This window comes from Canis lupus, chromosome 5, assembly GCF_011100685.1.
Source record: "Canis lupus familiaris isolate Mischka breed German Shepherd chromosome 5, alternate assembly UU_Cfam_GSD_1.0, whole genome shotgun sequence".
Classification (NCBI taxonomy): Eukaryota; Metazoa; Chordata; class Mammalia; order Carnivora; family Canidae; genus Canis; species Canis lupus.
In genome coordinates, this window is record NC_049226.1 from 57,374,261 (window position 1) to 57,400,141 (window position 25,881).

General features: G+C 57.7%; 3 protein-coding genes across 19 annotated transcripts in view; 1 reads left to right on the top strand and 2 right to left on the bottom strand.

The window, feature by feature from the left end:
- Window positions 1-690: 690 nt before the first annotated feature.
- TMEM52 (transmembrane protein 52) lies at window positions 691-6,969 on the bottom strand. 2 transcript variants are annotated; one of them, XM_038537651.1, is made up of 5 exons: window positions 6,832-6,969; window positions 6,703-6,746; window positions 6,551-6,592; window positions 5,833-6,011; window positions 691-3,427 (listed from the first exon to the last, which is right to left on the bottom strand). In XM_038537651.1, the coding sequence occupies exons 1-5, from the start codon at window positions 6,895-6,897 to the stop codon at window positions 3,066-3,068; spliced, it is 693 nt and encodes a 230-aa protein (XP_038393579.1). In that variant the 5' UTR covers window positions 6,898-6,969; the 3' UTR covers window positions 691-3,065. The 2 variants fall into 2 exon arrangements, with proteins under 2 accessions (XP_038393579.1, XP_038393580.1); XM_038537652.1 differs by lacking the exon at window positions 691-3,427 and adding an exon at window positions 5,089-5,729 and having other exon boundaries at window positions 6,832-6,952.
- On the top strand, window positions 1,293-4,818 carry CALML6 (calmodulin like 6). 7 transcript variants are annotated; one of them, XM_038537653.1, is made up of 6 exons: window positions 1,293-1,936; window positions 3,243-3,290; window positions 3,962-4,136; window positions 4,242-4,386; window positions 4,463-4,563; window positions 4,636-4,818. In XM_038537653.1, the coding sequence occupies exons 2-6, from the start codon at window positions 3,288-3,290 to the stop codon at window positions 4,680-4,682; spliced, it is 471 nt and encodes a 156-aa protein (XP_038393581.1). In that variant the 5' UTR covers window positions 1,293-1,936; window positions 3,243-3,287; the 3' UTR covers window positions 4,683-4,818. The 7 variants fall into 7 exon arrangements, with proteins under 7 accessions (XP_038393581.1, XP_038393585.1, XP_038393586.1 ...); XM_038537657.1 differs by having other exon boundaries at window positions 3,962-4,097; XM_038537658.1 differs by having other exon boundaries at window positions 3,962-4,049.
- Window positions 6,970-9,486: 2,517 nt separating the features above from the next.
- Window positions 9,487-25,881, bottom strand: part of CFAP74 (cilia and flagella associated protein 74) — a 63,692-nt gene continuing 47,297 nt past the window's right edge. For 4 of the 10 annotated variants that reach the window (XM_038537665.1, XM_038537662.1, XM_038537660.1 and 1 more), the window contains 21 exons: window positions 25,627-25,703; window positions 24,929-25,051; window positions 23,567-23,688; window positions 21,966-22,094; window positions 21,691-21,778; window positions 20,838-21,011; window positions 19,995-20,128; window positions 16,877-17,153; window positions 15,605-15,703; window positions 14,162-14,301; window positions 13,428-13,562; window positions 13,166-13,275; window positions 12,999-13,054; window positions 12,771-12,890; window positions 12,396-12,551; window positions 11,526-11,655; window positions 11,249-11,403; window positions 10,896-11,028; window positions 10,506-10,636; window positions 10,149-10,355; window positions 9,487-9,982 (listed from right to left, as the gene is read on the bottom strand). In XM_038537665.1, the coding sequence (XP_038393593.1) occupies window positions 9,881-9,982; window positions 10,149-10,355; window positions 10,506-10,636; window positions 10,896-11,028; window positions 11,249-11,403; window positions 11,526-11,655; window positions 12,396-12,551; window positions 12,771-12,890; window positions 12,999-13,054; window positions 13,166-13,275; window positions 13,428-13,562; window positions 14,162-14,301; window positions 15,605-15,703; window positions 16,877-17,153; window positions 19,995-20,128; window positions 20,838-21,011; window positions 21,691-21,778; window positions 21,966-22,094; window positions 23,567-23,688; window positions 24,929-25,051; window positions 25,627-25,703 (2,798 nt within the window). In that variant the 3' untranslated portion in view covers window positions 9,487-9,880. Of the gene's footprint in view, window positions 9,983-10,148; window positions 10,356-10,505; window positions 10,637-10,895; window positions 11,029-11,222; window positions 11,404-11,517; window positions 11,656-12,395; window positions 12,552-12,770; window positions 12,891-12,998; window positions 13,055-13,165; window positions 13,276-13,427; window positions 13,563-14,161; window positions 14,302-15,604; window positions 15,704-16,876; window positions 17,154-19,994; window positions 20,129-20,837; window positions 21,012-21,690; window positions 21,779-21,965; window positions 22,095-23,566; window positions 23,689-24,928; window positions 25,052-25,626; window positions 25,704-25,881 lie in introns of those variants that run through there. The other 6 variants (XM_038537668.1, XM_038537663.1, XM_038537666.1 and 3 more) reach the window with 5 other exon arrangements.

Here is a 25,881-nt window from a genome sequence, read left to right on the forward strand (position 1 = left end):
CAAGGTCCTGCTTTCCCCAGCAGGGTCCTAACAACAGGTTGGGCGCTGGGCAGCAGCTGCTTGGCCTCTCGTCTCCCTCCTGCCCAATCCAGCACAGTGACAGTTGCAGCAGGTAAACCACTAGGCATGTGCGCCTGCCTCCAGTGACTCCCAGCCAGGCAGCAAGGAAGCCGTCTCCAATTCTCCTAGTTGTGCACTGGATCCCATAGAAGCCGACCTCGAGATGCAGTATGGGTACAAGCTGTGTGCAAGGGGTCAATCCCAGAGATAGGGAGGGGGGTAGGATTGGGTGGAGGGAAGCCCAGCTGTGCTGCCTGAAGCCTCAGGCCAGCTATGGGGACTCAGGGCAAGTACCCCTTCAGAGGTCCACCGTACCTGGGGCCACGGTGGCCAGATGAGCTGGGTCTGCATCCAACGCTGCCCCACAAGGGTGGGGGCCTTGTGTCTTCTCACTGTGTCTATGGGTTTCTTCTCTCTTCCAGGAAGGGGTCACTGGGGAGGCACTTGCTTGTAGGGAGGGGATGGGATTGCTTGAATGCACACAGGGCCTCTCACTATACCCTGGCCTGGGCCATCAGTCTGTGAGTTCAGCAGCTGTTTTCAGGTGCCTGTGCCATCTCCCAGACCTACCCAGAGAAAACACCACGTGCTCTGCAGTTGTGAGTGGTCCTGGGGGCCCAGACACAGATATCCAGGTTCTTGGAACATGTTGCCTTTATTGGCCTCCTGTATCAGTCAGGATTCTCCAGAAAAACAGCCCAATAGGAGAGGGAGGGAGAGAGAGATGTTGATTTTAAGGAATTGGCTTCCTTTGTGGAGATTGTGGGGCTCGTGAATTCAGAGAGAGACCCAGGGAGGACCTGGTGTTGCAGCTCAAACCCGAGGCCCTCTGGAGAAGAATTCTCCCCTCCTCTGGGGAGCTCACTCTTTCTCTCTTAAGGTCTTCAACTGATTGGATGAGGCCCACCTTCATTATGAGGATCATCTGCTTTACTCAGAGTCTACTGATTTAAATGTTAATCACATCTAAAAAACCTTCAAGCACATCTACATTCATTGCAGCATTAATCACAATAGCAAAGAAGTGAAAGCAACCTAAATTTCCATGGACAAGAGAATGGATAAACAAAATGTGGTCTTTCTGCCCAGTGGCATATTATTCCACCTTAAAAAGGGAAGAAATGCGGGGGTGCCTGGGTGGCTGGGGCAGCTTAGCATCTGACTCTTAATTCTGGCTCATGTTGTGATCTCAGGGTTGTGAGATGGAGCCCTATGTCAGTCTCTGCACCGGGCATGGAGCCTGCCTGGGATTTTCTCTCTCCCTCTTCCCCTCCCCTCTTTCTAAAAAACAAAACAAAATAGGAGGAAGTGCTGACATGAGCTACAACAGGGATGGACTTTGAGGACATCATGTTCAGTGACATAACCCAGTCCCAAAGGACAAATCCTGTATAAGTCTGCTTATACGCAGGAGTCAGATCCAAGGAGAAAGTTGATGGTAAATTTTATATGTGTGTGTGTGTTTTACCACAAATGTAAAAAAAAAAGGATTGTGGTACGTAACAGGTGTTCAGTAAATGTCAGCTCCCCCTCTGAATAATATTTTATGTTAATGTCACCATTGTAATCAATACATATATGAAAAAAATCCCCTTCCCAACGACATCTAGACAAGCGTCTGCGCGGGAGTCTGGGCCCGCTGCCCAGCTGGACACGTAACACTATCCCCCCTGCCTCTCCCAGCAGGCCCCTGCTGTAGTTCCCCACCCGCTTCCTTCCTCACATGTTGTGGTTTGGGCTTATAGATGTGACTAGTGTCATTGAAATGTTTCTGACTCCTGTCCTAGTTTGAGATTTTCAAGGGAAGGGAGTGCGAAAGTCTTTTCTCATCAGCACAAGCCTGAAACCAGGACCAGACAGAGCAGCCAGGGCTAAGGTAGGGGACCACCCCCTGGACCTGGAGCTGGCTTCTCCTTCAACCCAGTCGCCTGGGCCCTCAGGACTTGTGCCTGCCGGAGCCATCCTGTCCGTCAGCACAAATCCTGCGGCCTCAGCAGCTGGCCTGGGCCTCAGTGGGAGCGTCCCAGAGGCTTCAGATATTCTGGCAGGGCCCAGGGCTGAGCCAGTCGGGCCATGGCACATCTCGCCTGCTCAGGTTCGTCAGGCAGTTGTGGGCGGCGGCAGGTGTGTCTGTGTGTCTCTGGGGGCCATGCACTGATGTGAGGGGAATTAGGTAGGGGCACCCATCTGTGGCCAGCCCTGCGGGGTGCTGGAGGCTGAGATGGGAGGAGTCCCCACGACCCATGAGGCTCCAACCTGTAAACGCAAGCCTCTGAGCCCCGTGGCCAGGCCAGTGGATCTTGTGCTTGGTGCCGGGGTAGGAGGAAGGCCCTCGGTGGAGGTGAGGGTGGGTATGTGTGTCCAAGTGCTGAGTGTGTGTGCTGCTCAGGCATCTGGTCACTGAACGGCGTGGCCATGAGGCTCCCTCGGGAGCCAGCTTTGTTGTTCTGAGTGGAAGGGAGGTCAGGTTTCTTTGAGAAGTCCCAGAATAGCTCCTGGTTGCTCAGAGGAAATCTGGTCTGGTTTCCTGGTAGCCAGTCTTGCCCTCTCTCACCACCACACCACATCCAGCTGTCCCCTCCCTGGACTGCAGACCTCCAGCCCCTTCTTGCACAGGGTGGCCAGGGGGGTGTATTTGTCCTCTTGACCCGTCTGTAGAGACAGCCTGCAAAGCACACGGCCGACAGGGATGGGAGGTTGTCACCAGGCCAGGGTGGGCATTCAGAAAGAACCCTCCTAAGTAAGTGATGACTGGCTGTGTGAGCGTCCTAGGGCAGAATGGTGGGAGGACAGCCCCCATAGGGAAGAAAATTCGAAAAGGATGACACGGTGAAGAGGGAACAGCAAAGGGCGAACACATGGGCAAGTGCTCCAGGCCTCCCCAGCCACCCCTCAGTCCCTTTCCTGCTCCTGGTCCTCAGTCATGGTGTCTCTCCATGCTTTGGCTCCAGAGGGCTGAGGCTGCGACCTAGGATCCCAGGGGCAGCTTCAGGGTGAGGGGATGCTTAGGCCAAGGAGGGCCAGAAAGGGGCTATGTGGGGAACGGCCAAGCCTGGTCCAAAATAGGGCTGCAGGATCTTCTGGCCATACAAGGATCTTGGAATCTGGACTCTGGGGACCCCAGGCAGCTGGGCCCAGCTAAAATGCAGCTGACACCTCCACCCCTCGTGTTCTGTGCACAGCAGCTCCAGTGCCAGCGTGCAGTGTTCTCCCCACCGGCCACGGACATGGTGAGGCTGCTCCCAGCATCCGGCAGAGTCCCTGGTGGGCTGGTGGGGCAGGAGTGGAGCAGGGCCCGGGCGGCGAGAGGACGCGACAGGGCCTCCGAGCACAGGCATGGGCTGGGCCAGAGGGTGCGGGTGCCTGTCTGGGAATCAAGGGAGCAGTTCAGAGGGCAAAGCAGGGAGGCCAAGGCTGAGCCCCGCTGGATGCTGACACCCCCTCGCTCTGGTGGCTGGGATGGACGAGACTCTTCTGAGAGCTGCCATGGTGGTGGCCGGCAGGGGCTAGACTACCCCCAGAGATGCCCGAACAGGCTGGGGCCCTTCACCCCGATCTTCGCATGCTCCTTCACAGTGTCCTTCACCTGGTCTCACCTGGTAGCCCCCCAAGACTCCCTCACACGGCTGGCCTGAGCCCCGGGGCCTCACACCTGGCCTCTGCCTCGTGTGCCCTTCCCCTCAGGCTGCCTGGCAGAGTTCTGCTCACCCCTCCAGACCCATCCCTGTACCACCTTGTCTGGAAGCTGCTCTGGGCTAGGGGCCCCCTTTTTGAACCATAGGCCCCAAAGGGTTGCCAAGTGGATGGACAGGGCAGGGTGCCACGTGTGCTGGGGCCTCTAACCTCCCTCGGACTGAGGGGCAGAGGGGGCCCCAGTGATGCTGGGCTGGTGTCCCTGCAGACGGAGCGCCTGACAGCCGAGCAGATCAAGGAGTACAAGGGGGTCTTTGAGATGTTCGACGAGGAAGGCAACGGGGAGGTGAAGACTGGTGAGCTGGAGCGGCTCATGAGCCTGCTGGGGATCAACCCCACCAAGAGTGAGCTGGCCTCCATGGCCAAGGACGTGGACAGAGACAGTGAGGCTGGGGCAGCCCTGGATGGGTGATCAACTGTGAGCGTGAGCAGGGAGGGCCGCATCTGCTCACCCTCATGAGGCCCGGCCTGCTGCTTGCTCCCTGCAGACAAAGGATTCTTCAACTGTGACAGCTTCCTGGCCCTGATGGGGATTTATTGGGAGAAGGCCCAGAACCAGGAGGGCGAGCTGAGGGCAGCGTTCCGTGTCTTCGACAAGGAAGGCAAGGGCTACATCGACTGGGACACGCTCAAGTAGGGCCCGGAGCTGGGCAGGGGTGGGCATGGGCTGGAACCCTCCAGGCCACCACTGAATGTGGGGGCCCTGCAGGTACGTGCTCATGAATGCAGGGGAGCCCCTCAATGAGGTAGAGGCCGAGCAGATGATGAAGGAGGCTGACAAGGATGGGGATGGGACCATTGACTACGAGGGTGAGTGAGGGATGGGCCTGGGAGCTGGGTGGATGGGCCAGGCTGGTGGCTGACCTGTCCTTCTGCTCTCAGAGTTTGTGGCCATGATGACCGGAGAGTCCTTCAAGCTGGTCCAATAGGAGCAGGTGCTGTGGCCATGGAAGGCCTGCACGAAGAAGGCCACTGCCTGCTGCTGCCCACAGCACTGCCCCCACTGCCACCTACCTTGCCACCCCCCACCCTGCCCTACTCTGGCCAATAAACGCTCCAGCCAGACTAATGTGTGTTTCACTGTCCCTAGCCCAGAAAGGAGGGACTGGCAAAGATCTGGGTCTGGAAAAAGGAGAGGGTTTTCCTGGGCAACCACAGCACATGGCCTGTCACTCCTGCTATGACATCTGACACCACCCACTGCCCAGCTCTGGGTTTTGGACACCAGCTGGAAGCCAGATTGGGGGCAGGTCGAAGACTACCACTTGCCCTGTCTGCCTGCATTGGGGTATGTCTACCCACAGGCCCCTCCCAGAGCCTTTTCCTACAGATGGAGATCATTTAGGTACAAACTTTATTCTCTCTCCAAAAAGCTGGGGGTGTTACAGCCAGCCCTGAATCCTGAGGCTTAGCCTGTGAGGTCAGGGCTGAATGCAGCAGCCTGTGTGGGCATTGCCCTAGTGTGTGAGAGTGCATGTGTATGGCCAACACAGGGGCAGCTGGTTGGGCTGCCTGGCGTTACATAGCAACGAGGCCAGGGCTGCAGCAATGTGCTGGACGGGCTGGCCTTCCCTGGGGAAGGATGGGAGGTGTGCGCTGGGGGGGTCCTCGGCTGCAAGTGCCCTTGCACCGGTCACCTCTGAGCACAGGGTGGCTGGCAGAATGGAGAGGTTCGAGAGAGTTTTCCTCTGCCTTTGAGGGGCATCAGGGCTACAGCCAGGGGTGTTGGGCATTGGAGCCTGGCTCCTGGAGCCTTGCCGATGTCTCTAGGCCTCAGGTCCCACGGAGAGGACTGGGTTACTAAGAGGGGGGTGGCTCTTCCTGTCTGGGTTTGGCCGTCTTGACAGCCTCTTCATATGAGGGTGGCAGCTCAGGGGCATACAGGCTGTAGGCAGGAGGGGTCATGGAGTCGAGGTCCAGCTCCCCAAAGGGGAGGGGCAGCCGCATGCCCAGCGGGTACTGCACAGAGCTGTAAGCTGCAGGGAACCAGAGTGGGTTGGTGGGGATGAGTCTGCTCTCACCCGCCCCCACTCCCCCTGCAGGCGGGCAAGCCAACAGGTGAGGTCTGCAGGCACTCACAAGTCACAGTGCTGTGCACGGGGCTGTCACTATCCATAGGGCTGACTGTCAGGTCGCAAGGCTGAGGTGTTGGTGGCAGGTGTGGCTGGGTGTGTGCCCGTTTCCGGAGGCAGCAGAACCGGACACAGCTGGCTGTGACCCCGCACAGCAGCAGCAGGAGGACAGCAAGTAAGATAAGCCTGTGCAGGGAGGAGCAAGACCCTACCACTGGATTGACCCCTTGCCACTGGCCACCTGCTCCCCAGGGGCAGTCATGGCCCAGCCACCCAAGACAGGACAACAGGCAGGATAAAAGTAAACCAGAGAATGTCTCTCCAGGCCAGAGACCTCCTTCCAGGCCAGAGCGGGGCCTGAGGAGCCAGCCTGTCCTGGCTCTCTCCAGGGCTGGCCACAAATGCCTTGGGCTCACTCCCAGGACACACTGTCCCAGGCCATCTGCACAATCCTGTGCCCAGACCAATGACCGTGTTCACAGGGGCCCCCTGCAGGGGTGAGGAAGGAGGGGGTGGGAAGTGGTGCCAAGGGCCCGGGTGCCCAGAGCAGTCCTGGACTGGGATAGGGCCCACAAGACAGGCCATCCTGGTGCTGAGGGCAGAAAGCAGGGGTCAGCCTGGGGGGCTGCCTGGAGGGGACAGTGCTGGCGACTCCTCAGCCTCGGAGCTAGGAAGGTTAGGGGTCTGCCGGGCCTGGCCGGGGCCGCTTCGTGGTCTGCACTTACCCCACGTGCCACAGGCTGCTCCAGCGGGCCTGGGGCGGGCACCTGCGGGGAAGGCAGCATCTGGAGCAGGTGGGGCACCAGCCAGCCGACCGCCCTGCCCAAGCCTCCCCCACAGGTCGGGCCAGGCCCCGGCTCCCACCCCTCTGACTTACAGGTCCGAGGGGTCGCAGCTGCCGTCCGAGAAGCCCAGCGCCACCTGTGGGGACAGGGGTGAGCCCGAGCCAGGGCGCGCCAAGCGCAGACCCGCCCCGCAGTGCCCGAGCCGAGCACCAGCGACCCACCTGCGGCAGCGGCAGGAGCGGCGGGAGCAGGAGGAGCGCACCCGGGGCCAGAACCCCCAGCACCATGCTCGGGGCCTGCGGAGAGCGCTAGCCTGCGGGCCTCGCCGCTTTATGGAGGCCCCGCCCCGCAGGCCCCGCCCCCAGCCGCGGAGCCCCGCCCCGAGCCCCGCCCCGTGCCCGTCGCGCCGCTTCCTGGAGGCCCCGCCCCGCATGCCCCGCCCCAGAGCCCCGCCCGGTGTCCTCCGCGCCGCTTCCCGGAGGCCCCGCCCTCCGCGCCGGAGCCCTGGGAGCCCGCCAGCCTCGGCTTGCTGGGCGCAACGGGGTCTCGCCGTCGGCCGGGCGCAGAGCCCCGGTCCCGGGCGGGCCAGGCCTGTAGTGCAGTCAGGCTCCGTGCGGGCCAGGTGAGCCCTGCTGTCGCCTCGGAGGGTGGCGGCCAGGACAAGTGTGGCGGAGCTCGCACACCGTGCACACCGTGCGGTGTTAAGTGATGCAGCAGTCCGGGTTCTGGGGTCGGCCCAGCGTGTTCAACGTTTATTTTGCTCAGGCGCTGCCTGGGGCTGGCGGAAGCAGGCCTGTCGGGAGTGTGCTCCAGACCCCCGCTCCTGCGGCGTCCTGGGAGCCGACCATGTTTCCGGAGCACTTGGGCTTGAAAGTCATGCCCAATCTGGGGCGTGTACCCTCTGTGGTCACCCGGCCTGGGGGCACAGAATGCTACTGACCCTTCTGCCATTTCTTCCACCTCACCGCCCTTTTATGGGACTAGTGGCCCTGCTAAGTTTTCTCAGGCCTTTACCCCACCACCTGGTGGTCAGGTCAAGGGAGGGGGTCAGCAGCCCAAGGTGGAGGGTGGTTGGCCTTGTCTGGGGGGCCTTGTCTGGGGAGAGCAGGAGGAGCAGCTACCTTTTACCTTTCTTTCTCTTACTCCCTTCCTCCCTTTTTCTTTCTTTCCCTCTCTTTCTTTCATCTATTTTTTAAAATTTGATTTATTTATTCATGAGAGACACAGAGACACAGGCAGAGGGAGAAGCAGCCCTATGCAGGGAGCCCAAAGCAGGACTCGATCCTGGGACTCCAGGATCATGCCCTGAGCCGAAGGCAGACGCTCAACCACCGAGCCACCCAGGCGCCCCTCTTTCATCTATTTTAGAGAGAGAGTGAGCAGAAGCAGGGAGTGGGGCAGAAGGAGGGGAGAGAGGTAGACTCCCCTTTGAGCTTGGAGCTGGAGTCGAAGCTCAGTCCCATGACCCTGAGATCTTGACCAGAGCCCATATCAGAGTCAACAGTTTAACCACCTGAGCCACCTAGGCGCCTCTGTCTTTCTTAATTGCATTCAGCACACACACTACCTTGTATGAAGCCCCTCCTAGGCTTGGCGCCCCTGCCTGGATCTGCCAGGCACCTGCTCTTTGATCGCCCTTGATCTTGGCCCACGCTTTGCCCCGAAGCTGTTCTGCACCTCCAGGCTGTGTGATGACACCCCAGCGCCCCTCCTGCCCACCCTGCTCCAGCCAGGCTGGCTAAGCTTGGCTCCTGGCTTCCTTCCTCCCCGTCTTTTGCCTTCACAGGATGGGAGGGATGAGGATGGACAGAAGTCCAGCCAGTGCACAGGAGTTCAGGCAGGGCCTTGGCCAGTGAGTACCAGGGCCTTTAGTAGGAGATTGAGGCCAGGGTTTTGAAGCCTGCTCCTCTTGCCCACCAGCCAGAAGAGGAGTCAGGGACTTCCTCCAGGAGCCTGATTTGGCCTGGGCTGCTAGAGCCCTGCCTTCTCTTCTCATCTGGTAGGAAAGCGGCTTGGGCTATGGCTGGTCAGCCCCAGGAGGGCACAGACAGGAGTCCTGCATAATTGCATGGAAGGGTCATCACTGGCCTCAGGTTAGGGAGATGGCAGGCTTCCAGGCATGAAGGGCATCAAGGAACTGGGGTTAGAACAGGTGGCTCCAGACTGGTGTCCTGAAGCCTTTGCCTAGGAAAGTCCCCAGATGCATCATCACACCCTCTATTCTTGCTAGGGAAAGCTGCATGTGTTCTCCTGGAGGCGGGCATGGGACTGGGTTGGTGTGTTGGGCATGCTGTGCACAGGGGGGCCAGATTGGAGGGCTCTGTGGGGACAGTATCCAACCATCACTCTCCAGATGGCAGGGACTGGGACAGGGGCACATTCTGAGCTCCCAGGAGATTCATATGGCCTGTGGGGCTTCTACCTTGAAGGATGCATTAGAGCCAGAAGGCTGAGCCTGGACTCTGTCCAGAAAAATGGAAAACCAAACTCATGCTTTGGGCCTTCACCCTGGACCCTGGCTAGACGTGGAGGGAGGCCTTGAGCATGAGCCCCCCACATTTGCTCCCTCCTTGCTTGGGGTCACCAAGGATCCTGAAACTTGGGAGGGGCAGAAAAGCCTACAGAGCCTCCTGTACCCTTCTCTATCTTTGCAAGGCCTCCCTGGGTCTGTGCCTGTCTAAATTCCAGCCTGTATCCCCAGCACCCTGCCCTGCTAGCGGTTACCCTAATTATCTAGGCATCCACCTTCTGGAGGGACAGAGTTCATAGTTTATGGATTGATTTGTGTATAGTGAGGTAGGAGGCTCAGGATGCTGCCTCCCCAGGGCTCTGTCCCCATCTCTCTTTTGGTGCGCATCCCACACTGCAGGCCTGTATGAAGAAGCCTAGAAGGTTTATTGGCAGACCTATGGGAGCAGCTCTCCCCATACCATCAGGGCTCCTAAAGGCTGGGCAGGTGGGTACTGGTGGGGCTGGGGGTTCTGAGGGGCTCAGAGTAAGAGTAGGATGTGGGTAGGACTGGCCTTCTTGCTGGTTCTGATTGGGGCCAGGGAGGGGGTGTTCTTGGGCCTTTGGGACTCAATGGGTCCAGGGCAGCTGGCAGTGGCCATGCCCATGGGGCTACGGTGCCCTGTCCATGGGGCCATGCAGAGGCTGGACATTTAAGTCTGCCAAGCAGGGGATGCCCAGGTCCCAGGCCTGTGGGTGGTTTGCTGAGGGTTTTGGGGGTGAGCAGGGAGTTCGAGGGGGCTCTGTGGAGATCCTGTGGCCTCAGGGACCAGTCACCACCTGGGCCACAAACAGGACCTTGTAAGTCTCCTTCACATCCCCCTTGAGATGCAGTAGGGCCGACACCATGAGCGGATGATCTGGCTGGAATGGGAGGGGAGGACAGAGGAGGCCCTAGCCATTTGGCCCACCAGACACATCTGTGGTCTTCCTGCCCACTCAGGAGCTCCCTCCCTGGGTGGGGCAGGGGTGTCATCCTGCCTCGCCTTTGGTTTTGGCAGGCTTCCTGACCAGAGTCTGTGGCACCTACATCAAAATCAGCAGGCGGCATCCAGGAGATGCTGATGGTCTTGGTCTGACCACGTTCCACGGAGCCCCTGGAGGGCTCAATGGTGAAGCCCTTGTGCTGCAGAGATGTGCTGCTGTCCAGGCTGAACTCGACACTCTGTGGGACACTGGAGCTGCTGGTGGGGCTGGCAGGCCAGGCACAGCTCCCAGGAAGCAGTAGGTCTGGGAGCTGAGCATCTCCTCCTCAAGGATGGCCAACCCCACCTACCCTCCTCTCAGCCTTGACCAATAGGCTGCCCACCCTGCATCTATCAAGGGGCAAGGCCAGGCAAGGGGTTCTTCAGGGGGACAGGGTAGGCCTGGGTAGTGCTCTGGTCACCTTTTTTGGGGACAGCTGGGTAGTCCGGATGCAGCCCACCTGCAACTCTCGGGTGGCAGGTGGGGCTGGCGTGTCTGTGTCTAACTGGATATAATCCAGGGTCACTAGGATGGGCTTCAGCTCCTCTGCTTCTAAAGAGAGAGGACCTGGCTGGGGGCTGATGGGGCGGTGGGGGTGCTGAGAGGGAGGGAGCTGCCTAGAATCAGCTGGTCCTCAGGAAATCTCTTCAGCATGACCCCACCCTTTGAGGAGTGGGCCCGGAATGACCATCCTGCCCTTGAAGCTTCCTAGGGCTAATGGTGCAGGTGCAAATTGGGAGGAGGGGCCCTCTCACTGTACCTCCGAGCCTCCCTTCCCACCCCCAGGGCGCCTGCCCCATGGAGGGCTCACCCTCTCTGTGCTCAGGGTCATACGTGGGGATCACTGTCAGGGACTCCACAGGCACGTCCAGGGGGTCTCCACCCTCCACGAACATCATGTGCTCGCGGGCTGCACCCTTCAAAAGGATCTGGTGGGATAATTTCTGGGGACGAAGAGCACAGTAGCCTCGTCCTGCAACATCATGACCCAGCTCCAAGAGGATGTGGGCCCGTGGGACCTGGGACACTGGCCTCTATACCAGACAACACCCATGGTGTGGAGTCCTGGCCACGGGCCAGGGCCTTCAAAGTAGGGCAGGCAGGTTAGGCCCCCTTCCCTGGGCACTCGGGAAGGGGGTCACGACTGGGCTGGAGGAACCACACCTTTTCAAAGAGCATGACCTGCAGCCTGTCTGAAAAGTACAGGCTCTCGTGGTCAGGGCTGAAGGTCACGGTGAAGTCCTGCGCCTTGCCGGGGTCCATGATGCCCTTTACTGGGATGACGCTGAACACGCTCTGGCCGCTGTGGTTCTGAGTGCCTGCGGGGCCAGCGGCATGGCAAGTCCCCAGCCCAGCCTGCAGCTCCCCTCCCCAGCCGGCGTCCCTCTCTGCATCCCTGCCTTCCCCAGCAGTGGCCCTGCGTCCCCACCCACCAGCTCACCCACGACCTCAGTCCTCTGGGCTGGCGAAGTGAGGAACTGTGGCAGCTGCTGCTGGCCTTTGCTCCTGGAGGGTGAGAGGCTGTCCAGCTGCAGGGAGAACTTGATGGGCAGCGCGGAGCAGTTCTGCAGCTGTGAGGACAAGTGACCTTTAGCGGGCTGCTACGGTGGGAGGGGGTCTCAGCTCACTCTCCCCCTGAGGGCGTTGGCTGGCTGTCCACTTACCCCCTTCCCGGACTGGCATACCTGCTGGAGCTGCAGTGCCCCAAGGGGGGACAGCCTGGTGATGCCCTCTGTTCTCCAGGGCTCCCTCTGCTGTCAGGCTCAGACTAGCCTTCAGCTGAGCTAATGTCCTTGCCCAGTCTCTCCCCTGCCCTCACCCCCTTCTCCTGAGAGCACCCCCTCCTCCGTGAGGCACTCAGGAAATCCCTATTCTGGACTCAGTGCAGGTCCTGACCTAAGCCAGTGGACGAAGCTGGTGTCCTATGGATTGCTTGATCCCAAGGCTGGTGAGTCCCTCAGATGTTGGAGAAGCATGGGGAGCTAGGCCAGCCCTCCTACAGGGGGCCCACGCTCCCACTACCCACAACACTGAAGAGCTGAGCTCCTCATCCCAGGCCCTGAGCAGGAAGACAGGGGGCACTAAGGCAGGGCAGGTGAGAGGTGGAGGGACCATGTTCCCAGCCCTCCCTCTGCTGGACAGGGCAATGGAGGTGGCCGCTGCTGGGGGGCTGGGGGTGGGGCGGAAGACTTGGTGTGGGGATGGCCTACACCTCCACTGGCTCCCCTACCAAGGTGGGTCTGATCCCTCCCAGGTGGAACCCCCTTCCAGGGACCAGCATGGGCACCAGGCCACCTGTCATGTGCCTCACCTTGAAGCTTGAGGACACAGACTCTCTGGCAATCACGTAACCCATGTCCAGAACATCCCCTTCGATGGAGCATGTGATCATGGATGCCACACCAGTACCCGTGAGGGTCAGGGAGAGTGTGCCTCTCTTGGTTATGATGTCTAGCGTTTCTTGGGCCTGTGAAGACCACATCAATTAGTGTGGAGCAGACATCTGTCAGAGGCTTGAGCTGGACCTCTGGGGACCGTTGGGGCAGGGCAGGCTGGACTGAGGCTGTTCTGAGCTCCCTAGCCACCTCCTGCTTGTCCCCTGGAGGTGGGGGTCTAGAGGGATCGGCTACCCCCAAGGCCTGGACACATGGGCTGCAGCATGGTGTAAAGTGGGCTTGGGACTCACCAGGACACTCTCATGGGGAGAGAAGGACAGAGTCAGAATCTGGGTCTCGCCTGCAGGCAGCTTGCTGATAGGGTTCAGCAGGATAAAGGGGCCATTGGGGTTCAGCACAGAGAACTCCACCTGAGGGCCCAGTGTCAAGGAGAGGTGGCCAGGGTAGGACTGCAGCCCCCCACCAACTCCCCTGTCCCATCCACATAAACTGGCTGGGCTGGGTATGGACAAGGATACAGCAAGATCCTCAGAGGAGATGTTCTGGATGGAGACCTTTCTTATGCCGTGGTGTCCTGAAATGGGATGGTGGAGTTAGGCTATAGCCCTAGGCCCAAGAGTGGGGTGAGGGACCCGGGCAGTGATGGGGGGCCTGGGTCCCCGAGCTGGGCCCAGTCAGGGCTCACCTACAGCGATGTCACCGAAGTTCGTGGTAGTTATGCCTTTGTTGGAGGTCACCACAATGGATGGTGCTACTGCTGGACACCACAGCTCCAGGTACAGGGTATTGTGAGGACTGGGGGTGGGGAGGGTGTGCTGATAGCACCTGCCCCACCTCCTCACCTTTGTCTGCCCACTCTGGACACCATACCATGCCCATCGTTCTGGAGCCCCACATCTGGGTGGGTAACACAGGAGGGATGGTGACTTTCTGGAAGAGCACTTTACCTGAAGCTCAGGGGTTCTGTCCCCTTCCTGTCTTTGGTGTCACCATGGGCAACAACACAGGGAACCACAAACTTGTCAAACTTCCCCTGGAAAGATCTGGCCAGGGTGGCCTGGGCAGCCTGGTACTCGTCGGAACTGGAATGATGCAGCAGTATGCACTCACACTGCACACTGGCCAGTAGCCCCAAGGCCCTGCCACACTCTCCTGGGGGCGGGGGGGACGGGGGACAGAAAGGGAAGAGGGGCAGTGGCCTGGGGGCCATGCTGGGGCTCAGGCTGTGGCTGTCCTACCACCACCCCCCAGTCCTAGTCAGGCACCTAACAAGAAGACCATGTTCCTAGGATCTCAGGCAAGGGTCTAGGGTGGGTGACTTAAGCCCCTCAGAGCTCTCCTGGCCTCATTTTGCACCTGGAGAGGCTGGTGTTGCTGAACTGGGAATATGGGAGTCAGGGGAGCAGGGTCTCCCCTGCCCATGGTGCGAGGCTGTGTACAGGGGCCCAGATCCAGGGGAATGGGGTGGGTAGATGCCCAGGAAGCCAGAGCTGGAAGGGCCTCAAGGCAGAGCCTGGATTCAACTGTGCCTGAAGCCAGCACGGTCCTGGACTTCCAGTCACATGGCTCAAAACAGCTCGGTTCCAGGGAGCCAGTGGGGAAAATCTCTATGGGGGTCAGGACAGGGTCTCGTCACATGGGCACGGAAGGAGGTGGTGGGATGGGCTTCTCTTAGGCTCACTTGGACTTGAGGTCCTGCTCGTGCAGCTCCGTGTTCAGTGGAGTGGAGGTCCGGAGCAGTCGGTCCCGGTTCTGCAGCCGTAGCGTGGAGAAGGACTGTCTCCTCAGGTCCTTCCTCTGGGTGACTGTGTCCTTGCGGACCTAGGGTGTGAAGAGGCCAGCCCTGCTCAGCCCAGCGAGCCCTGTGGCTGCCCCTGGCAGCTGGCTCTTCTCCAAGCAGGCCTGGGCTGACTGCCCTGTGAGGGGATGCGGCGGTGGGTGCAGGCCCCAGGGGTGGGGGTGTGTGGGGAGGGGGGATGGGCCAGCTTCCTCAGGGGTCAATGACTACAGGTGCAGGGACCCCCGTGGGCCTGGGCACCAACCTCGGTGGTTGCCTTCACCAGCAGGGAAACAGACAACAGAGGGGAGGAGTCACCCAGGACAGGGTCCTCCTTCCTGGTGCCCACCCCCCACCGACCCCCTGTGTGTGCCAGACCCTGGAGGGGCATGCTGGGTGTCCCTCTGGGTCCTTGGGGGCGCAGTGACCGCCACAGCTCCATGTGGGTCCCTGGGACCCCCTTTCCTGGCAGGAGCCCACATGTTGCAGCTGGCTGGGACAGTGGGCCTGACCCTTGCTGGGCTTTGTCTCTGGGCTGATGCTACATTTGTGGGGCTGTTATCACAGGTTTTGCCTGGCGGTTTTAAGAAGCCACACTCCGGGCTGCCCCGGTGGCCCAGCAGTTTAGCGCCGCCTTCAGCCCAGGGCGTGATACTGGAGACCCGGGATAGAGTCCCACGTCGGGCTCCCTGCATGGAGCCTGCTTCTCCCTCTGCCTGTGTCTCTGCCTCTCTCTCTCTCTCCCCTCTCTGTGTATTCTCATGAATAAATAAGTAAAATCTTAAAAAAAAAAAAAAAAAAAAGAAGCCACACTCGGGGAGATCAGGGGCTCCTTTGCTGTTTTTTTTTTCCTTTGCTGTTTTATCTGCTCTCCCTCTGTAGAGCCCCTCTTGCTTCTCTCTCTCTCTCTCTCTCTTTTTTTTTTTTAAGATTTATTTATTTATTCATGAGAGACACAGAGAGAGGCAAAGACACAGGCAGAGGGAGGAGCAGGCTCCATGCAGGGAGCCCGACGTGAGACTTGATCCGCGGACCCCAGGATCATGACCTGAGCCAAAGGCAGGCGCTCAACCGCTGAGCCACCCAGGCGTCCCCCCTTTTGCTTCTCAGTGCACCCTGCCAAGGTGCCCCCTACCCCACCCTGAGACTGCCCCCCCGGGACCTAGCCTTCCTGGTAATGCTGTTGAGGGAGAAGATGCTCTTAAAGCCAGGTGACACACAATGCTCCACAAAGTCCCCCCAGTGCTCCCGGCATGCTGTCCTGGGCCCCTGCAGCCTCAGGAGTTGGGGGGAGGCCACAGCCCCTGCCCTGTGCCCTGTACCCCTCCTCTTGGAGTCCCCACGCACCGACTTGACCTCCACTTGTTTGTTCAGAGCCTGGAAGGCTTCCTGGCGAATCAGCTCACTGGGCAGCACAGGCCGGAAGGCCACCTGGATCAGGCACCTCTGAAGGGAGAGGAGCCCCGAGGGCAGAGCTGGCCCCTGGTGCCCTGTCCTCCTCAGCACCCACTGAAGTCCCTCAGTCCTCCCTCCCCTGCATGTCCCCCTGTCATGCTGACACTCTTTGCAGGGCACCTCTGGCACCTCTGTAGGATTTCAGCTTCCTGAGGGCCCTTTCCAGAGAGATGCTTCCTGACCAGTGCCCCTGCCCCCGGGGGCTAGGCAGGTTACAGCGTATGACTGTCAAGTCCACTCTTACCATGCAGGGTGGGAGGCCCATGATGGAGGTCCTAATGGGCCAGGACCCCACCCTCAGCTCACAAGAAGCGTGCGTGAGAAAGGAAACTGCATTCAGCCATCAAGATTTGGGGGTGAGTTCTTCACCCCAACTTGTCCCTGTGACCAGCCTGTGGGAAGGTTCTGGGCCCCATGGAAGGGTCACTCCCAGGTGTCCCCACTGCTTGGTACAGCAGAGGTACACACACAGTGGGGGGCAGGGCAGAGACAGGGGAGAGGGAACAGGGAAAGGGAGAGAACACAGAAGCCAACCCCCACATGCCCTTTGGGGAGTGGTATTTAAGAGTTTTTGCTAAATTTAATAAAATGCATTTTAAATGATCACACTAAAGTGAAACCCTGCCAGGGCCCAGGCCTCCCCAGGACCCTCACATGCCCCTCCTCACCTCATCCTGGCAGCGGCCACCCTCACTTTTGAAGGGAAAGATCTAAGCTCCAGGAGGCTGGATGGCCCTGGTACTGGCTAAGAGGGACCTCTGCCTCCAGCCCTGTTCTTTCTGCTCCATCAGGCAAAGCAGATGTGGGGTAGAGGTGGGACATTGGGTCCATGGAGTGGACAGACACCCTATACTTCTGATAACCAGGCCCTCTGTGTCCATCTGCTCTGAGATCCAGGGGTCTGCATGTCCTCCCTAAGTCCGAGCCGCTAGCACCCCCAGGCAGGTGCTTGTGGGGTCAGCCACCCTTGGGTGCCCCTGCCTCTGGGACTGGGGCTGGGCTGGGCCTCCTCCCCCCCCCATGCTCATGGGCTATGCAGACTTCCTTGGTCCTACTTGGGTCTGATGAGGGGCAGAGCTCATCCCCACCCCTGTGGTCTCAGAGCCAGGCACCCCAGCAGAACCCTGCCCCCCCCCCAAGCCTACCCGTGAGGCCCACACCTGCCTTTCCTGGTGACACGGTCCCCACGGAGGGCGAGATGGTGATGGGTGCATCCGGAGGCAGCAGGAACTCAAAGGACGTGGGCCCCACGGGAAAGGCATCTTCTGAGCCGATGCGGGGCACGGAGTGGATCAGTGAGTTTATGCTCACGTGAGAGTTGATGATGTACAGGGTGGCCACGGACGTGTCGTACAGGGAAGTGGCTGCAAACTTGACCTGGTAGTGGGATAGCTCCAGGGGCGGGTGGATACCCACAGCCCGGCATGCCAGCTTGAAGCTCCTGGAAGGGCCAGGGCAGGTGGATCAGGGAGGGCACTGTCCATGGGGGGGGTGTGGTCCGTGGGGGGGGGTGTGGTCCGTGGGGTCCCTCTGGGCTGTGGAAGGTGGCCTCTGAGGGAGACGGTGGCCTGCATGGGCACAGTGCCTAGGACTACGACAGCAGTTGGTACAGATTTTGCTCACTGTTCATGAATGAATCTTACCATCTTTTGAAAATACTGCATACCCCTGTGCACATTTCAAGTGATAGCTAAAAATTGCATCTCTAGTTGCCGAGGAGGTAATTTCTGGCTTATTTTGTTAAACATTCATTGACATTTAAAAATAAAATGGGGGATCCCTGGGTGGCGCAGCGGTTTGGCGACTGCCTTTGGCCCAGGGCACGATCCTGGAGACCCGGGATCGAATCCCACGTCGGGCTCCTGGTGCATGGAGCCTGCTTCTCCCTCTGCCTATGTCTCTGCCTCTCTCTTTCTCTGTGTGACTTTCATAAATAAAAATTTTAAAAAAGTGTTAAAATAAATAAAAATAAAAATAAAATGGATCAATTGCTCTTTAAATATAAGCACAGGAATCTATAAATCTATAAGCTTATGAATCTATAAATCTATAAACACAGGAATCTATAAAACTATACATTATAAATCTATAACATCTAGTGAGTTCATTTTTGCCATTATCCTTTAGAGAAGAAGAGCAGATGTGTGACGGTGGGCTTTTGTCCTGGAACTTTGGCTCTGTTCGTCTGCAGCCCATTGTGAAAGGTCCAGGCATCGGTGAGTATCAAGGCAACTTCCCCAAAGCCTGGGAGCCGCCTCCACAGGTGCATTTTGGCACTTGGCCAGTTTCCAGGGTGTCTCCAACCCCTGCTGACCTGCAGTTCTTCAGAGCCAGGACACAGTAGTGAAGCTGCTTTTGCTGGCAGCTTCCAGCAGCTCGGGGAAGGGAAGCTCTGCCCGCCAGCTGGGAGGCCAGAGAGGGGTGTGTGTGGTTCTGTGGGCCAGGCTACCCTAGCACCACTGGCTCTGACATTTTTTTTTTAAAGATTTTATTTATTTATTCATGAGAGACACACAGAGAGAGAGGCAGATACACAGGCAGAGGGAGAAGCAGGCTCCATGCAGGAAGCCTGATGTGGGACTTAATCCCAGGATTCCAGAATCAGGCCCTGAGCTGAAGGGCAGACGCTCAACCACTGAGCCACCCATGCGTCCCTACTTGAGGGTTCTTGGGCCATCTGTGATCAGCCTGGTATTTTTTAATTTTTTTTATTTTAATTTATTCATGAGGGACACAGAGAGAGAGAGAGAGAGAGAGAGGCAGAGACACAGGCAGAGGGAGAAGCAGGCTCCATGCAGGGAGCCTGTCGTGGGACTCGATCCCGGGTCTCCAGGATCAGGACCTGGGCTGAAGGCGGCACTAAACCGCTGAGCCACCCGGGCTGCCCCAGCCTGGTATTTGAATTAAGATAATGTATGAAAACAAAGAACTGATATTGGTATCTTAATCACTGGAATATTTTCATTCCACACCTTCTTCGAACCCAGATTTCTACTTCACCGTCCGTGTCAAATTTCATCCTAATTACAGACACTTTAACGCTCTGATGTGGATGGCCCCATCCTACCTGGCTGTGAAGGTAATGTTGCTCACACACTGAAGTACTAAAATATATATTTTTATGTCCTGTGACCACAGGCTCTAAATGTGGGGGATAAAAAATCCTTGTGGGTGGAAATACCTTTGAGGTTATTATTAGTATGGGATTAATTGAAAGGCCATAAATGTATGAATTGTGATAATCATCACAGAGATTTCACTGGACATGTTTCAGGATGGCGGACGAACTCTGTTTCCCAGCTGGTTCCAGCATCTGGGAGTGGCGCGACTGTGGTTGGAGGTGTTGCTGGGCTTCCCTGGAGGGCCCTGGGATGGTGTGGATGAAGCTTTGTCCCCCAGAGTCACTCAACCCTTTGAATCTCTCCTTATGCCCCACAGCACAAGGCAACACGCCTTCCAGTGTTATTTTTGAGTAGCTCCCCTCTGGCCACTCACTTAAGCACTCCTTCATTTTGTTGCAAAGAAGAACCAGAAGTCCCCCACCCGTTCAGGGAGGTGTCAACAAGGCTCCAGTGAGACTTGCCAGAGGCTGCAGTTCTTATGATGGGAGGCAGTGGGTTTTACCTAAGACCCTAATGGGGGACATGGCAGGTGGGTAGCCGAGGCCCTTGACTATGTTTGTGGGTTCTAACTCTGCACTTCACTCCCTAAACTCTTACCACACGGGTACTCATTCCTGCTCGCCTGCCTGTTGGATTCCAGGCGGCCACGTGTCCAGGGCCACAAGAGGGCTTGGCCCACCCAGGGCCAAACAGCAACTCAGGCTGGAATGCAGGTAGGAACAGGAGAGAGGAAGAGAAATGGGGGCAGGAGGGTAGGCAGTGGGGCTCACTGGGGAGGTGGCCTGGTGCCCAGCTGGACACCTGCACAGAATGCTCCAGAACATGCCTCGCTGGGGCTGATAGTCTTGGGGAACAACAAGAACCGGCCCCTTATCCCAGACCACCCCCTCTGCATCCTGTTTGACTTTTCTATCTACCACCTCCTCTGTCCCATCTGTCAGGATAGAATTGGGACTGTCCCTGTCATATAGTGTGATCAGAGCAAGTGGGGCTCATGTCCAGATCCTCTGCACACCACATGTACATGTTCACACATGCGTAATCACATGCTCACACACACATGCCCACACATGCACAACCCATAGACATTCACATGTGCACACTGCCACCCCCAAGCCAGCTGCCCCCCTCCCTCCACGCCCCTTGCCTGCCAGGCTTACCGGTTGATCTCTGACTTGCAGATGAGCTCGAAGCTGTACTCCTTGGCCTTGGTGGGTTGGAAGATCACATCAAGTTGCAGTGTTTCTAGCGGTAGGATTGTCCCAAACCCATCGTTGGGTTGGATGTCCACAAACTAGCAAATGGAAAACCATTAATACCAAAGTGAAAACAGTGATCTGCTGGGGCTTATCTGGGAGCTGCATGGACATGTGTGTGGCAGTGTGTGTGAGTGGGTACGAGGGCATGTGAGTGTGTGTGCAAATGTGAGTGTGTGGGTGTCTGCGTGTACGAGTGGGTGTACATGAGTATCTGCATGTATGTGCACGTGCTTGTGTGTATGCGAGTATGTGAGTGCCAGCAGTGAGCACGTCTGTATGTGTGCAATCATGTGTGTGTGATTTGTTTATGTGTCTATGTATGTTGTGTCTTTGTGAGTGTTAGCACATATATGAGCACTTGCATGTGAGTGTGTGCATTATGTTGGTGCGTTTGTACACGTGTCTGCATGTATATAAGTGGATGGCAGGGTTGGCGGTGGAGCGGCCCAGGGAGAATTGAGGGCGGCCTGGTCTGAGTCCCATCTTGGCTATCATGCAACGCCAGGCAGGAAGAGAGGGAAAGGAGTCTTGAGTCCTACTGGGGCAGGCCAGAGAGGGGGAGACAAAGGCTGGGGATATGGACGGTGGGGATGATGAGGGGATAGGAGGGCATGAGGGCTGGGGAGGGCTGAGGCCTCCTGGTGCTGGGCATCCAGACCCTGGGGCAGCACCGCCCTGGCCCACCCCCAGAGCTTCCTGACTCTGTCCCCACACCCTGTGACCTTCCCTGACCAAGCGAGGTACCTTGGGGAGCCCGACGAACCCAAAGCCCTGGGGCAGGAGGGAGTGGTTGTAGAGGCTGACTTGTGTCCTGATGGCCTCATAGATGGTACAGTAACCAAAGTCCACTGCTGAGGGGCTGAGCTGCAGGTCTGAGGTGGTGACCACAGCATGCAAGGTAAACCCCACTGGCTTGATCTGAAGTGCACAGGGTGAGGGCAACCTGGTTACTTGCAGTCCATTTCGCAAATGTCTCCACTCACAAGAAAGGCAGAAAGGCAGAAGCATTGCTTCGACCTGGTGGCCAGACACAGGACTTTTTTGGAAAAGGCCATCTTGGGCATCCCGGGTGGCTCAGCAGTTTAGTGCCACCTTCAGCCCAGGGTGTGATCCTGGAGACCCAGGATAGAGTCCCACGAGGGGCTCCCTGCATGGAGCCTGCTTCTCCGTCTGCCTGTGTCTCTGCCTCTCTCTCTCTCTCATGAATAAATAAATAAAATCTTAAAAAAAAAAAAAAAAAGGAAAAGGCCACCTTCCTGTAGTTGCTGACTTGGGAGGATAGGAAGGCAGGTGCCAACGAAGAGGGGAGTAACCCTGGTTAGGCGAGGCATGGGGGTGTATGAGTGCAGGTGCACGGTGTGCAGACACTGTGAGTGGGCACGTGGGCACAAGTGGGTTCTGGAGCCAGGGGGACGCCCCTCAGCCCTGCCCAGCTCTCCAGGATCTGTCCTTGATCCACAAACACCCAGCCTTCATTCCCACTGTGTAGGGGATGCTGGGGTCAGGCCGCTGGGACCCACCAGGGCCCTGCCTTCTGGGGGGTGGTGCTCAGGTCCCCAAGAGTGCCCCACGTTCCCAGGAAGTGTCCCACGCAGACCTGGTCAGCCACCTGTATTGTCATCGGGGCCTCCAGGACTCTGCTTTCCTTGTCGAAATACTTCCCTGCATCTTCTGGGAGGGAGTGTCTGAAAGAGACAGGACACACTCAAAAGTACTTTTCTTCTTTATACTTGGTGGATGACAATAAAACTGACCTGTGAATGGTGCTTTGGGGTCACACAGGAGGTACAAGTGGTAGGCAAAGTAGGACATGTGAGAGGCAGGAGAGGCGCTGCCTGCAGCCTCCCTGCCCTGCAGCCCCCAGGCACGCACCGCGGCAGGAACTTGAGCTGCACGGCATAGGAGGACTGGGCCTGGATGTAGCCTGTCTCCGGCAGGAGCTCCACATGCTCCCGCAGCTCCTTGCACACTTCAAACTTCAGACGCAGGGCCGCTTTTGACCTGCAGGATGCCGGGGGACATCAGACAGCAACGCTGTGGATCTGTTCCCACATCTGCTCCTGCACACCCCTGGCACTCGCACCAGGCCAAGTGCCAGTGAAGGTTCACCACCCTGCTTGCTCAGGGCCTGAAGGGCAGCCTTCCTCATGAGGGGTTCCTACAAACAGAAACTCTGTCATGGAAATATGGCCCCATTGGTTCTCAGAAACCTGAGTGTTTTCTGGGCAGACTGTGCAAAGTGTGGGGGCCTGGAGGAGTGTGGGGGCTGGGCTGGGGAGGGGCTGGGCCCCATAGGCCTGGGGCACCTAGCCTTGGCTTTGTCCCCACCTCCAAGTCCAGAGCTGTCAAAGGAGGTAGTGTGGGCCCCACCAATCACAGGAGGCTAGTTAGTGCCTCTTGCTCCCTCACCCAAGCCCCGAACCCCCACCCCCTTCCATCTGGGTTCAGCTGGAACCTTCCCTATTTCCACCAGGAAGCTCCCCCACTCCCTTGCCTGCATTTGAGTCTCCACAAAGCCAAGTGACCTGGCCGACTGTGTCACAAACACATGCCCTTGCAAGCTCATGCACGCACATACATGTACACATACCCTGAGTGTGCAGCTGGGGTCTTCATCTACCTCATAGGCCCAGGGCTGCTCCCCTCAGCCCCCCCCACCCCGAAGGTAGCTGCACCACCATCCTGATATAAACTGACTGGCAGAGGCCGGCTAGCTCTAGTTCCACACACAAGTTCAGGGGGGCCCCTCTCGAGTCCCCTGATGTGTGTGATCCTGGCACTGAGACAGGCAAGCCCCTCCACCAGCATGGTCACAGAGGAAGTCTGCAGGCCCCACACATCTGTGAACCACTTCTGCACTGGCAGCAGGGCCCGTGAACCCCCTGCCCCCTCCCCACCCTCCCTGCATCAGCAGATGCCAGCACCAGGCCTGTGGGGAACAAGCGTCCCCCCACAGCACCAACCACGGCATTTGCCTACTTGTCTCCACCTAACTTGTACTTTAGTAAAAAGTTTTTAGGAGTGACTAAGTTTTTAGGAGTGACTACTCTGGAGCCTGGATGTCTTTGCAAAACCCCACAGATAGAACACGCTTCTTTCCTCAGGGGTTTGTCCACACGGCCTCACTCCTTGTTTTCCTGTCTGTGTTTATGATGCACCAAGTACCTGGGTGTGGAGGGGTGAGCATCCCCTTGTTGCTGGAGCCACCCAGACTTACTCTCCTAGAGTAAAGAGGTCAGAACCAGAGATGGATCCCACTGAGCTAATGTCTAGCTGCAGGTGGGGCTGCTTCCTACTGAGGCTCTGGGAGCATCCCTTTCCTGGCCCTTCCTGGGGTCTAGAGGCCCCACCTCCGTGTGCCCATCCAATTCCCTCTGTGCCTGACTCTGGCCCTGCCACCCCTCGTAGGCTGTGACCCTGAGAGTCAACTCCTCAGGTTCTCAGCTGAGTGGCAGCGTGGGACCCGGGCTCACCGTGTATGCACAAGGACAGAGTCCTGGTATAGCCGGTCATACATGCATATCTTCAGATCTACGTTGGGTTTTGGTACCCAGACGGGCACGTCCATAGCAACGCCCATGACTCTGAAATACAACTGAGTTTGAAGGTGAAAAGTCAGCAACACACATTTCTGTTGGCAAAGTGGGCAATGACGGTGAGCACTAACACCACCCAGCTGCAGGATGTTTGTAACTCATACCAGTATTGGAAGGTCACTGATCAAACCAGCCATGTTTTGGGGTCTGAGCCAGTTTTCATAACATACAGTTTAAACAATCCTTTCTATTATCAAAATGTTCAAACATAAAAAGAACAGCACAATGGATTGTCATGTTCCCATCACACAGCTTCATGATTATCCACATCTTTAGCTGTTTAAAAAACCGCTTTCATTACAGAATAACATGTCTCACAGAGAGATGTACACTTTATAAAACTTTCCCAGCAAATACAGAATGGAGGCTCAGAGGTCTCGGGGGGACCAGGGAGAGAGGGAACCACTTCTCTCCCTTCCATGGCCACTGGCTCCTCCCAGCCAAACCCTGAGTCCAGGTCTCAGGAGGTTTGGGGGTGTGTGGGTGTCCTGAAGGGACAGCTGATGCCTAACAGCCCCTCTTGGGCCAGGCAGGGTCTAGCAGGGGAGGCACCATCCTGGTGTTACAGTGGTGAGCTGAGGATTCCATGGGCCTTCCTCCAGGACCCCTGGCCTGGGACGGGGGCCATGGAGCCCAGGACTTGCAGGACATGTGACACATAGGACGGCCCAGCCAGCAGACCCCAGGCCACAGGGTCCCTGGGGCAGAGACCAGAAGGCTGCAGGCTGAGTGCTAGGGAACGACATGGGGAGGCCGTGAATAATGTGAATCATTCAGTTCAGGAATTTGTATGCAGCCTTTACACATACGTGCACACATTACATCGATAAACTCAGTTTTGCCTTTGGTCACAATAGACATTTCAACAAATTTAAAAGAACCAGAGTTTGCAGATCATGTTCTCGGAGCAACATTTAATAAACCTATAAGTAAGTTAATAAATACATGATAAAAAGTAATGAGTAAAAACTTTAAGTATTTGGAAAGTTGGAGAGGCATTTCCAGTAATTAAGAGCAAGGGCTCCGTGTGTGCACAGATGTGCATGCAAAGGCATGTTCGTGTGTATGTTGGCTATGGTGCTAACCATCTGTGCTACCAACTGGCTGTCTAGGCGTGGATAGCACAGGCAGCTGCCTCACAGGGCTGTGGTGGGGGGAGCACAGAGGGCAGGCATCCCGCGGCCCAGGGACAGCCTGGGCTGCAGTGAGGAAGGCAGGAAGTGGCAGTGGGGCACTCACAGTTGGGCACTGCTGATTCTTAAACATGACCTTGAACATGCTGTGGATGGTTCCTGGGGTGACTGGTGTGAAGATGACTGGTACCTTGATGGAGCTGAAGGGGCCAATCTCACCCTCCGTCACCTGAGAGGGAAGAGATACCACAGACCCAGTCAGGCTTCACATTTCTATCAGGGCACCTCCCCCTGTCTTCACCAGCATGAGGTGCTGGTCACCATGAGTGTGAGTGTCCCTGGGTGGCCTGGCCCTGCCCTTCGAGGGTTCACTGCTCACTGCCTAGCATCACAGCTTAACCCTTCCTGGGATGCTCCAAGTGTGTGTACTTGCTCTCTTGATGACTTAGGGCCCTTGTGTATGTGCATGAACACACACATACACATGCACACACATGTGCACACACTGACACATGCATGCACACACACACACACACACACCATGCTCCAGGCAGGGAGGCCCTGACCATGTTTTCTCGGAGGGCGACCCAGTGCCTTGTATCCAGGACGCTGTCCCTGCTGCTGGCCCGGACTCAACTTGGGATTGGGGTGGCCACAGGCCAGTTGATAGCGCAAGCTGCCTGAAGGCTGTGCGTTCAGACCAACTAGGTCTGGCCCAGTGGAAGGGCAACCTGGAGGAGGGGTAGCAGGTCAGGGACGCATGGCTGGAGGAAGGTGGGCTGGGAAGCAGTAGGCCTTGCTCACCTCTCCCAGCGAGATTTCCATTTGTTCCTCACTGGGGGGTATGGTCATGACAGTGGTCACGGTCACTCCCTCTGATTCTGGAAAAGAAGGGCGTCCAGGTGAGAGGTCTGGCCAGGTAGCCCGTGGGGCCCAGGGGTGAGCTGGGGTGCCAGGGGGATCTGGCCCCTCCATCTCCAGGACCACCAGCTCCCAGCCAGCTCCCTCTCTCTGGTGCTGCTCTGCAAAGAGGAAAGACCTAGTGACACACGAGGGGCA

What these genes read in the sequence shown, in the direction of transcription:
- CALML6 (XM_038537653.1), top strand. An exon ending in CAAGGACGTGGACAGAGACA is followed by an intron (nt 4,137 to 4,241) that starts GTGAGGCTGGGG and finishes TGCTCCCTGCAG; the next exon opens with ACAAAGGATTCTTCAACTGT. An exon ending in TGGGACCATTGACTACGAGG is followed by an intron (nt 4,564 to 4,635) that starts GTGAGTGAGGGA and finishes TTCTGCTCTCAG; the next exon opens with AGTTTGTGGCCATGATGACC.
- TMEM52 (XM_038537651.1), bottom strand. Translation starts at nt 6,897, where the DNA reads ATGGTGCTGGGGGTTCTGGCCCCGGGTGCGCTCCTCCTGCTCCCGCCG. An exon ending in CGCTCCTGCCGCTGCCGCAG is followed by an intron (nt 6,747 to 6,831) that starts GTGGGTCGCTGG and finishes CTGTCCCCACAG; the next exon opens with GTGGCGCTGGGCTTCTCGGA. An exon ending in CGTGCACAGCACTGTGACTT is followed by an intron (nt 3,428 to 5,832) that starts GTGAGTGCCTGC and finishes CTTGATTCCCAG; the next exon opens with ACAGGCACCCGCACCCTCTG.